The sequence below is a fragment of the Cupressus sempervirens genome, chromosome 2 (assembly GCF_028749045.1).
Source record: "Cupressus sempervirens isolate cs-2001-9-10 chromosome 2, ASM2874904v1, whole genome shotgun sequence".
Lineage (NCBI taxonomy): Eukaryota > Viridiplantae > Streptophyta > Pinopsida > Cupressales > Cupressaceae > Cupressus > Cupressus sempervirens.
Genome location: NC_143119.1, coordinates 693,767,741 through 693,779,116, shown reverse-complemented (window position 1 = coordinate 693,779,116; position 11,376 = coordinate 693,767,741). Strand labels below are relative to the sequence as shown.

Here is an 11,376-nt window from a genome sequence, read left to right as displayed (position 1 = left end):
TCGAGATTGAAAAAAGCTCTAGGGATTCTAAGACTTGAATCCAATTCTAGAAAAGATAGTTTTAAAAAAGGAAAATTGGAAAGGTAAATGGTTAACCAAGGTAGGCAGAGCAACAAAAATCAAATCAGTACTCTCAGTTATCCCAACATATCAAGTGTCATGTCTTTCATTACCAAAAGGAGTTAAGAATAACCTGGACAAAAAATGAGAGATTTCGTTTGGAATGGGTTAGATGATAAGAAAAAATGAGTGCTTATAAAATGGGATAATATTTGTAGAGAAAAAAATATAGGAGGCTTAGGTGTAAGAAATGTAAGTTGGAAAAATGAAGCTCTAGGCGCTAAACTAGTTTGGAGAATATTCTAGGAAAAAGAAAGTAAATGGGCTGAAATTCTCTATCATAAATATCTGACAATATCAAATCCGTTATCTATTTTTCAAACCTCTAACCCACTTAAGGGATCCAGAATATGGAACTTTATGTTGCAAAGTCATCCCCTAATAGGAAAGCACCTAACCTGGGATATAGGAGATGACAGAGATGCCTTATTTTGGGAAGATTCGTGCAATGGGCTTTTGACCCTAGATACTCTAGATCTACCTCTTAATATCAAAACTACTTTATCTATTAAATGAGGTACTAATATTTTAGATTATCAAATAAACACTATTTCAAAACACTCAGTTAAATGTGAATGGAAATCAGTTGCACACACAAGTTTATCACAACATGAAAAATTACAATATAATAACTTTATAAATCAATGAATAGAAAATAATAAAAATAGAAAAGACAAATTAATTTGGGGAGCATCTAAAGATGGAAAATACAAAGTAAAATTAGTTTATGAAATTATTACTAAATATCATAGATGGGATGCAATTGAAACTCCTTTAGATTTGTGTTGTTGTTTACTAAAAGTAGGTATTTTTCTATGGGCAACAATCCAAAATGAGATTTTAATAGTAGACAGATTTATAAAGATGGGGTATGAAGGGCCATCAAGATTTACACTTTGTAAAAATAACTCTGAAACAACAAAACATATATTATTTAATTTCCCCTTTGTCAGAGAATGTTGGTCTTGGTTATGCAATAAACTTAATTGGCATTCAACTTTTCATAAAAACTTTTTCGAACATCTCAAAATTTGGTCGAAGTCTAGATCTTCAAAAATATATAACAATCTTTGGAAAGTATCCCCTTCAATTCTATTATGGGAAATTCGAAAGGAAAGGAACCACACAATTTTCTTGATTGAGGAACTATCAATTTCTTCTCTTTTGAACAAAGTAGAAGCTAGTATCATAGAAATTATCAATAACAATCTCATAAATTTGATTAAAGAAGAAGGTTCATTTTCAACATGGGGCGCGGATATGAAAGAAAATTGGCATAAGCTTATCAACCCCCCTATGATGTATTCTAAAGTTGATAAGAAATATAGAGAAAATTGTAAATGGAGCCCACCTCCTAAGGGATGGAATAAATTCAACTTCGATGGTGCATCTAAAGGCAACCTTGGGAATGTGGGATCAGGATGCATCATTGATGATGATAATCAAGAATGGATAGCTAAATGCGCCAAGTTCTTAGGAAAAGTCACAAATAATGTAGCAAAAATGGAGGCATTAGTTGAAGGATTGAAGCTAAGCTTAGCTCTTTTTATTAGGAAATTAATTATTGAGGGTGATTCACAAATCATTTTAAATGCAATCAGAAAAATAGGAACCCCAAAGTGGGAGCTCAATTCTAGACTAGAACAAGCATTAGAATTATTAGACCAATTAGAGGTTGTCCGAATTCAACACATATTCAGGGAAGGTAATAAAGAAGCTAACTCTCTAGCAAATGAAGGGGCTAATGGAGAAAATGTACTTGTCAAAAAGTAATAAAAAGACTGAATAAGTTATTAAGTTAGTTCACTAATAGAACCCTTAATGACTAATTAGATATTAAGAATACCTATGGCCAACAATTTTCAGTAATTAAATCATTTTTAAGTTTAAACAATTGGCGGATAGGCCCTTTAAACCAAAAAGGCATCGATTCACATTCTGGTTAGATTTCCCTATAACTATAAGCATCTCTTCATGCATTGTCTTGTATCTCTCAAAGGCTATAAAAATTTCTACCCCCATTAAACTCAAGGGATCGGTGTTCCAAATAGCTTTTGACAGCCCTGTTGAGGATCAAAGACTTAGAAGTATCATGTTGGCAATACATTTCTTTAGTATTTAGAGCAGTGCAAAGGATTTTGGACCAAGAATTTATTAATAATGGGGATAGATACAGAGTAAATTCAGTCATTCCTGCTATGTTCATTGCCTCAACATTACAAGTAGATACAGATAAAGTGGTAATAAAACTATTATGTAGAAGAGTTTTTAAGCCAACCTATATTCAAATTCTTGCTATAGTAATCTCAAATATCATAGAGGATTTAATGATTCCTATATTAGGACTCTACCATCAAAGGATGATAAGAAATAGAGGAATTCTTTCATATCCAATTTTGACAGTATAAGATTGATAGATTCCTCGAATGAACTCCTACCATTCGTAGAAACTTGGACTTTTTGTTTCATTTTCTTCATGTTCATACCACCACTCCCCCCTTGTCTATATTGGATTGATGTATACATAGTGAAAGATCAAATCGATGTTTGGAAATGGGAAGCAAATACGACACAACTAGAAGAGGCTAAAAGCATGCCAGAGGATAATATCTCTATAGAAATTAGATCATTATGATCCATGACTGAGTGTATTTAAATTTTTGTAAGTCAACAAAATATCAATAAGAATCAAGGTATAAATAAATATATAGTAAATCTATTCAATAAGGTGCTTGAAGATTTCGCTCTTGATCACTAAAATGTGTTCTCTAATAGGTAAAATTGGATTCTAAAAATTGAGAAATAGTTAGCATTGATTTGCAAATTGTAAATAGGTTTCTAATTTTATTGGTTATTATATTATCAATTATATTTGTATTTGAGAAACTATTTAACAATCTCTTACTACAACTTCAAGGAAGAATTAAAAGAAAATAGAAGTTTGTATTTTGAAACTTTCAAAACTCATCTAATAATAGCACAAGGATAAATGAATAATAAAGTAATCTAATAAGTTAGAAAGAGGAAATCCTTTTTCACAAAGTAACTTGCTCTGATTAAGACAAGGTTAGTATTTCATTTATGATAGATGGTAAAAAAATTTCTATATTAATGCTCTAACAAAGATCTTGGCCAAGAATCCATAATTTTGCAAAACTCTCCATACAAAATGCAAGGAACAAATTATCAATAGCAATGGAAAACATCTTTCTCCATAATGGAATTGTAGGAAGCTTACATTATTGGCTATTCGAATATAGAAGAAAAAACATGGAATCAAGGATGTAATAATATAAGGCAAAATGGTGTACCATCTGCATTGAACTTTATTTGAACAAAATAGTTATATTAAGGAAAGCTTCGGCCTTTTACCGATAAATAATAATAATAATAATAATTTAAAAATATAAAAATAAAAATAAAAACAAATCATAATCATAATCATATTAAAAATATATATTTAAGATTAAATTGTTATTTATAATTTCACAATTAATTGTTAATTTCTAAAAAGTAGGAAAAATCATATCGAGAAAAAAAAGTTATGAGAAAAGGGCTCACAACTTTTTTGCCAAGAAAAATTCAATTCCAAAAAAGAGTTCCCACATAAAGCATATCGATTTAATAAATATTTAACCTTTAAGATTAGTCTTTTCAATAAATTTGTAATTAAAAGTTGATTTTAATACAGAAGAAGTAACAGGGGAAATCATAATAATTCAGCAGTAGGAACCGAGCAACCAAAACAATACAAACAAAGAAATAGAAATAGTATTTAATCAAGAACCATTCAAGAACATGAAGATTTAGCATGTCAAAATATAAAAGATAAAAAAGTATTGCAAAAGGATGAAAGCACAATTCCATCAACAAACTCAACACAATGGAGCAATATTACAATTAGAAAGAAACCAAAGAAAAGGAGTTACAAATTTTGGCAAACACTTGTAGATGGGAAAGACATATTTGGAGAAGAATCGTACCTAGAGCTAAGTGGATTAGATGGACATGTGATCCCTCTAGAAGTATCAACCGTTGTAACCCAAGAGAAAACAAATCGTCCTATATATGAAGGAGAAATCTCAGAAATATAACATACTAGAAATAATCATCACTGGGAATAGTTTGGAGTAATGGATAGTTTAGACAACAATCAGGAAACAGAGAGGAATGACAAAGCATCAGAACAAGAGAATTATGAAGAGGATAATGCATTAGTTGATCGAATAATTAAAGAAATGATAGATGAGGATGAAGATCAAGAGGAAGATGTTGATCTAATTAATATTCAGAACAACACAATGAACTTGGGACTTTCCATGAATCAGGAAGGATTCAACACCCCAAAATGTGGTAAACAGAAAAACAAGAGAGGAAGTAAATCACTTAAGGAATTAAGAGCAACAAATGGACAAGCAAAGGAGTAGAAAAAGATATTTGAAGTCCTAAATACAGGGAAGGGGAGGAACCTTCCCAATGTTTAATACATTTGCATGCTTTCTCCATGTCTTTCATATTTGAGGTTTGCATGAATATGTAGGAATAGGCTTAGTTGCTTATTGTTTATTCCTTTGTTACATTTTATGCAATACAAAAGCTTGTTACAAATCTCCTCTCTTCACTATCTAAATATGATCTCCTTATCTGATTTGCACTATTATGCTCTTCACTGCTAGGTTGCTCTGTATGATCTCTCTATCACACTTAGCCTTCCTTGCTCTGATCTCCAATCTCTTCACTCATTCATGATCTTCCTTTGCATACCTTCTCGCATCTTATGATTTAGGGTTTGATGCCTTCTTAAATAGACAATCATGGAAGGTTCTAGATCATAATCAATGACTCAAAATTTATTCTTTTACCGTTTAACCCTTCTAATTTTTTTATTGGTTAATTTGCCTTCCTTGGGATTAATGCCTTCTAAAAAACACATAATTTTCTCCTTAATTGTCTCTACAATTCATAAATGTCGCATAGAAATTAGCCAAAATGATTTACATAAGTGTTTGTGCCATTACACACACATATGCCAAAACTAGTTTACTCGACAATTGTATGTCCCTACGCTCGATCATGACTAACATTCATGCTGTCTCTTGACCTCTATAGACTTGACATATATTGATTCTCTTAGCATAAGTTAACTTTACATTGCTCGGTCTCTATATGTTTCACTCGGCATGTATAGTAGCTCGGCCTCTATTGGGATGCTCGACAACTTTTGACTTGCTCCGACATATAGTGAAAAATAAATAAGTCTATGTAGCTTGGCCTTCTCTAGATGGCTTGGTCGTACTAATAACCGACCATCACTACCTAGGAAATGACTAAGTGTTAGACACTAATAGGAAACAAGGATTAGAGATCAACACTCAGTTCACACATTTGCAATGAGATGACATTTACACGACTCTTCATGTTTAAAGACATTTCAAATATGTACTACTTTTATTTTATATATATTTTCATTCATGCAAATGAACTTGTTCATCGATTTGTATGCAAAATATGTTATAAAGTTTTTCTTTTTTTATAGCTATAACTGAAATAGGTAAATGTTGATTATGTAATACAATATATTAACATTGAAGCTACAATTTAATACAATACAAGCGCACACCATCTCTACATGTACACACTAAACAATATTTTATGTTCTCATTATAAACAAATGTTAATAACTACAAATTTAAGAAAACTATAGAATGTTATTACACCATAAATATCAAACAAATTTCTAAAAGTTTAGTTAAACTTGTTCTTGTTTTAACTCTTGGGTTGTTTATCTTTGCACATATTTCCATTTCTTTAAAGATAGATAGATAGATAGATAGATAAAATTTTAACGTCTACGAGGCTAAAAATAGCCTATGGGACAGCAAGACAACTCAAGCAGACTTAAGTAGCACTATTCACTTCTTGTACAAGATGATGATGAGTCCACCCAATTGTTCAATGTACTCTTCGTTGAATAGGTTATGCCAAGAACTGTCACATATAGTATCCACAAATTTATCTCTGCTACCCTTGTAGGCCTCACATTCTAAAATAAAGTGTTGTTTAGTTTCCACTTTCCTAGAATTGCAGAATCTGCAAATTCTCTCTTCCCAAGCCTCCTTTGGCCTCTTCCAACACCTAGTCTCACAATGAAGTTGGTGAGAGTTGGTTCTTAGTTGAGCAATACGAATTTTAGCCCTCCAAGAAATGTTGGCTCCTATGTATGCTTTTTGGAGTTGATCACAAGTGGGGTTAAACTCATTTATATAATATAGTTTCTTCCTCTCGATCTCGCTTCCCCAATTTCTCATGTAGAATTTCTCCATAACAAAGAACTTTATTTCTTTATTATTTGTGGGGCACATATTGAATTGAATATTCCATTTACTCATCCATTTGATGTTTTGTTGCATCCATGTCTTTTTTCGCTTACATAATGTGTCACTAAATACAACTTTAGGCCATCTATCCTCTTCCATTTTTTCGATTCTTTTTAAATAGCTTAGAAGGCGAACCATAGCAAGTGCCTCGATAGGAGAAGCCCCCATTTCACTTAGCACGATATCATATGGAATAGTGCTTTTGATTTTAAACTTGCTTGTGATCAAGCACTTTTGGATTCCTCCGATTTGTTTTCATTGTGCTATAGTAGTGTTGCTGGCCCATAATTCACACCCGTAAAGAACAATTGGCAGCACAAGAAGATCGAACAAAGTTTGAATAGTTTTTCAATCCCAAAACTCTGCTTCACGATGCATATTCTGAAGAGCATAAAAAGCCTTCCACCCACCTAATATCCTTTTATACCTACAACTCGACCATCTTAGTTTTTTGTTGAAATCAATGCTAAGGTATTTATACTCCACAACTTCCTCAAGAACACTTCCATTGTAATAAAATTCATGTTGATGCTATTTTTTATTATTAGAGAAAATCATAACCTTAGTCTTGTTGATATTGACCTGCATCCCCACCATTCCGCAAAAGCGCTCAAGAGAAGATAGATGATCTTGCAAACCACAAGCAAATTTGGCAATTAAAATGAGATCGTCCACATATAGGAGTAACTTTATAACAAATTCACCTAGCTGAATGCCTTCACCCTTTTGCATGCTTAACCATTCTTCTAGTTTGTCAATATATAAACCAAACAAAGTAGGAGATAAAGGGCAGCCCTGTTTGACCCTGATATTGCTCCTAAAACATTTTGAAATGTTATCTAAAGTTTTGATTTTGACTTTCACCTCTTCGTACATCTTATGAACAACAGCTCTGAGATGCATAGGAATCCCCAATTCTTCCATCCTGAACCAAAGCTTGTCTCTCGGGATGGTGTCAAAAGCTTTTTTAAAGTAAACAAAGCAACAAAAAACCTCTTCCTTTTTCTCCCACTCTTTTTCAATAATGTGTCTCAAAGTGACACAGTGATCTACTGTCGAGTGCTTTGGCCTAAAACCAGCTTGCCCTTTAGCACGTTTATGATTTTCTTCTGCCCATTTGCTGATCCTAGTTTCTATCATGCTGCCAAAAAATTTAGCAAAGAGGGGATTGATCATTATAGTCTTGTAGTTGGAGGGATTGTTAACATCACCACTCTTAAAAAGTGGTATTGCAAGGTTGATTGTCCAATCTTTCGGAAACCCTTCTTGGTAGATTTTGTTGAAAATTTCAATGATGTGCGGTGCAAGAGTTTTCATACCCCACTTTAGATATTTTGCTTGGAGAGTAACAAGGTCTTTTGCTTTACCTCCACCTAACTTCTTAATCCCTGTCTCTATCTCTTGCACAGTGAAAATATTTGTATCAACATTGACCAAAGGTGGCTGTCCCACTCCACCCTCTTGTTCATAAAGTTTCTTAGCATATTCAAACCATTATTATTGCTTAGTATTATTGCTTTCTCCTTGGTTGGAGTTCTTTCCAAAAACGTTTGGGGTTATTTTTGCCCAAGAAAATTAGCTCCTCTCTCCTTGTGAACATAAAATCGGTTTTCTTCTTCTTTAGGATTTGTTTGTAGGCCTTAATGTCAAGGTTAGTTTTATTTGACTCCCTTAGGTTTCTCCTAGCCCTCTTGCATTCTATATCAAACCAAGCATTGCCTGGAAAACAATTAGTTTTATATTTTCTATGTTTTGCTCTCTTGCATTTTGAAAGAGCCTCATGAATCAGATTTGATAAATTATGACTGTTACCACCGTGTTTATACATAGGGTGTCCCATACAAAGTTCCTCAAGAGTAGCTCTGAAAGTGTTACTATTTTTTGAAGTTAACAAAATTTTGCCCTGAGAAGGGGGGTATTGAAAATGCATTTGTACAATATTTTCTTCTATATGATTATGTTCCACTTTATATTTAATTATTTTATATTTATATTAAACATTTTTCATAATCATGAAACTAAAATTCTTTCTTGATTCACATGCAAAATTTAACTTAAAATCAATAAGTCCCATTTAATATAACTATATCATTTATACAACTCACATGCAACACAATTTAGTTACTCCAACTTAACTACATTCAGAATTCACTATATCTTATTCCAAAAAATATTATACTACATATAAGAACTTTGACATTTACATCATTTGTGCTTAATTTTAAGAGCTCTTTATATAATTTTAAATATGAGAAAAGGATAATTTAGAATATTTTTTATAAGATTAAATAAGCAACAAATGTTCTATGCATGAGACCATTTGACATTTACATGGTTTGTGCTTAATTTTAAGAACTTTTTCTACAATTTTAAATATGAGAAAAGGATAATTTAGAATATTTTCTATAAAGTTAAATAAGCAGCAAATATTGTATGCATGAGACCATAGCTTCACAATTTATCCCTTAAAACATTTTATAATCTTATAATCTGACAGCTTCTATTTCATGGAAGTGCTAGATCTTAAAACTCAAATTTTCTTTTCCAGAATATAAAAAGTCTCCTCCGTAAATCCATAGCCTTAAAAACGAAAAAAAACGCTTAAGCAAATCCACCATAGCTTTGGGAAAACAATTCAAATTGAGCTGCGATAATGCTTCGCGTATTTGAGGATGGAAGGAGGAATCCTAATGGCTCCTCCTCGTCCGCCGACTATGCTCAGGTTTGCAAGGCTCTCATTGATTTGCAGCACGCTGCGGACAAAGTTATGGACACAGTTGCAGACAGGGTAATTCAATTTTGCTAATCAGCCATAACTCGTCTGTCAACAATTTCAATTACCAGTTAATTAATTTGCGTATGATCCGCCATAGATTAGGCATTGTTTTTATATACATTTTTTCGCAGGTTGGTGCGGAGCAACAGCGGCTCAAGAGTCTCTCCAGTAGGATTCAAACTGCCAAGGTCTCATTTGTATCCCTATATTATTACCAGCTAAATACTTCTTCCTTTATATGCTCGGTTATATATGGATGTATATGGTTACCGGTAAAACACAATGCGGGAAGCGGCGAAATTTTAGAAAAGGAGGAAGTGAAGCTGGTCCCAGATCATATCCTCAAACACAAATCATGGTGGAAGGTTTGAATAATATGGGGTATATCGTAGACAAAACCCTAGTTGATGGCGTAAAGCTTTCTGAATGAAAATTTAACTGCATTAGAAAGAGAGAAAAATGAGGAATAATGACCCTAGTTGATTGCATAAAGTTTTCTGAATAAAAAAGCAATTGCATTGGGTAGAGAGAAGAAATAAGTAATCATATCAGTGTTTGCAAAGGCGCACCCAGCAAACGCAGCATTGAGAGATGTTGCTTAAAATATGCTCAACCTAATAAGGAAAGCAGGTTTGCTGAGAGGAAGTTAAAATCTAAAGAAGGGATAAGTAAGAGTGCACAAATAAGTACTGTGTATAAAGCCAAGCAAAACAGGTGGTCACTGTGGGTGAACTGTTGATATCAAATTTTGTTGCTACGTGATACAAAACTTTCATACGACATAACACATACTTTCGTTCTTGATATGCTAGTTTAGATCCATCAGAATAGTATACAATTTTGATGCTCAAAACCTTGTTTATTTATGTGTTCGATGCAATATCCCCTTAATTTTTTACTCTTATTTGTACAAATTCACCAAACCTTTATCAGCAACGAATGGTAATTTCTCCAAGGAGTGCAATTTCTTACAGCGGAAAACCATGATTTCTCCCTCGTTTATGATGCTGATTTAGCAATAATTCCGTCCTTATTTTCCCAATCATGGTTGCCTCAAACTCTAATGTAATTTGCAGAAATTTAATCCTATTGCTAGTCCTGCTTTTGCAACCTGATTCTGCCCCCTCAATTTGTCCTAAACACTAACATTGCCATGAATTTCGCAAGAAGAATGTTGTGTATGCAAATTTATATTGAATGAAAAGTTGCAGAATTGAATTGTGAATCAATTATCAGTCTTTGCATAGATATTTTTGTATGTTACTCAACACTATCTCTGGCGTTGCATATCTGTTGGAAAAACAAACAGAAACTATAAATTTCATTATAAAAACTGAAAACACAAAAAGGATTTCACCAGTATTTAGCAAATTCAGATAAGAGCCAGATCGGGCTCATTACAGGGAGTTATATGTTGTAGCAGCAGAGTGTCTCTTTGTATTATATGGTGCCTCAATTATTTCTCAAAGATGCCCAGTAGGGTTTGTAAGGAAAATGTTGAGTTTGTTTGGAATACTTGTCTTTGGCCAGTGAGATGTAATTTGTTTGGATTTTTCAATATTCTGACTTTTTCTGCTTTTTTGTTTATTTCAATTTTTCTTGTATTTTTTGATAATTCGGAAAGCAAGTAACCTGACTAGACTGAAACAAATAATCACCAGCAATTTTCACACTAATCTGAAACCACTTCGAATTCAAGAATTTGCCAAAAATGGCATTGCAAGAAATCATAGCAGGCCAATATGTGACAATGAATTGCTGATAAGATTTTAATAAAACCAAATAGCGAATTTCATGGCTGCAGCTCACAATTCTGGGCACTCCCAACACGCATATTTGCTGCAGTCATGAAACCCTGGTTGATGTCACCTCCTGGAAATGATGTACGGCTACCAGAGATTGTATGACAGGCTGTAGTTGAAAGATTTTCTCATGAAATGAAGTCTGAAGCCTCTGCTATGCAAGAAGATTAACTCTGCCCCAAGTCAGACTGAAACAGTACACTTTCACCACTAGTGATATGACACACAACACTGTCTGGAAGGTATGGGTAGGCTGGAAATCAACAAAATAAATCAAAATTGCTGCCCAATGTTTCAATCT

The 11,376-nt window shown here is 33.1% G+C and overlaps 1 protein-coding gene across 3 annotated transcripts in view; it reads left to right on the top strand.

Moving 5' to 3' along the window:
- The first annotated feature begins 8,938 nt into the window (after positions 1 to 8,938).
- The window catches only part of LOC149575274 (uncharacterized), a 277,364-nt gene continuing 274,926 nt past the window's right edge, over positions 8,939 to 11,376 (top strand). For 2 of the 3 annotated variants that reach the window (XM_089815065.1, XM_089815067.1), the window contains exons 1-2: positions 8,939 to 9,285; positions 9,405 to 9,461. In XM_089815065.1, the coding sequence (XP_089671191.1) occupies positions 9,151 to 9,285; positions 9,405 to 9,461 (192 nt within the window). In that variant the 5' untranslated portion in view covers positions 8,939 to 9,150. The remainder of the gene's footprint in view (positions 9,286 to 9,404; positions 9,462 to 11,376) is intronic. The other variant, XM_089815066.1, reaches the window with a different exon arrangement.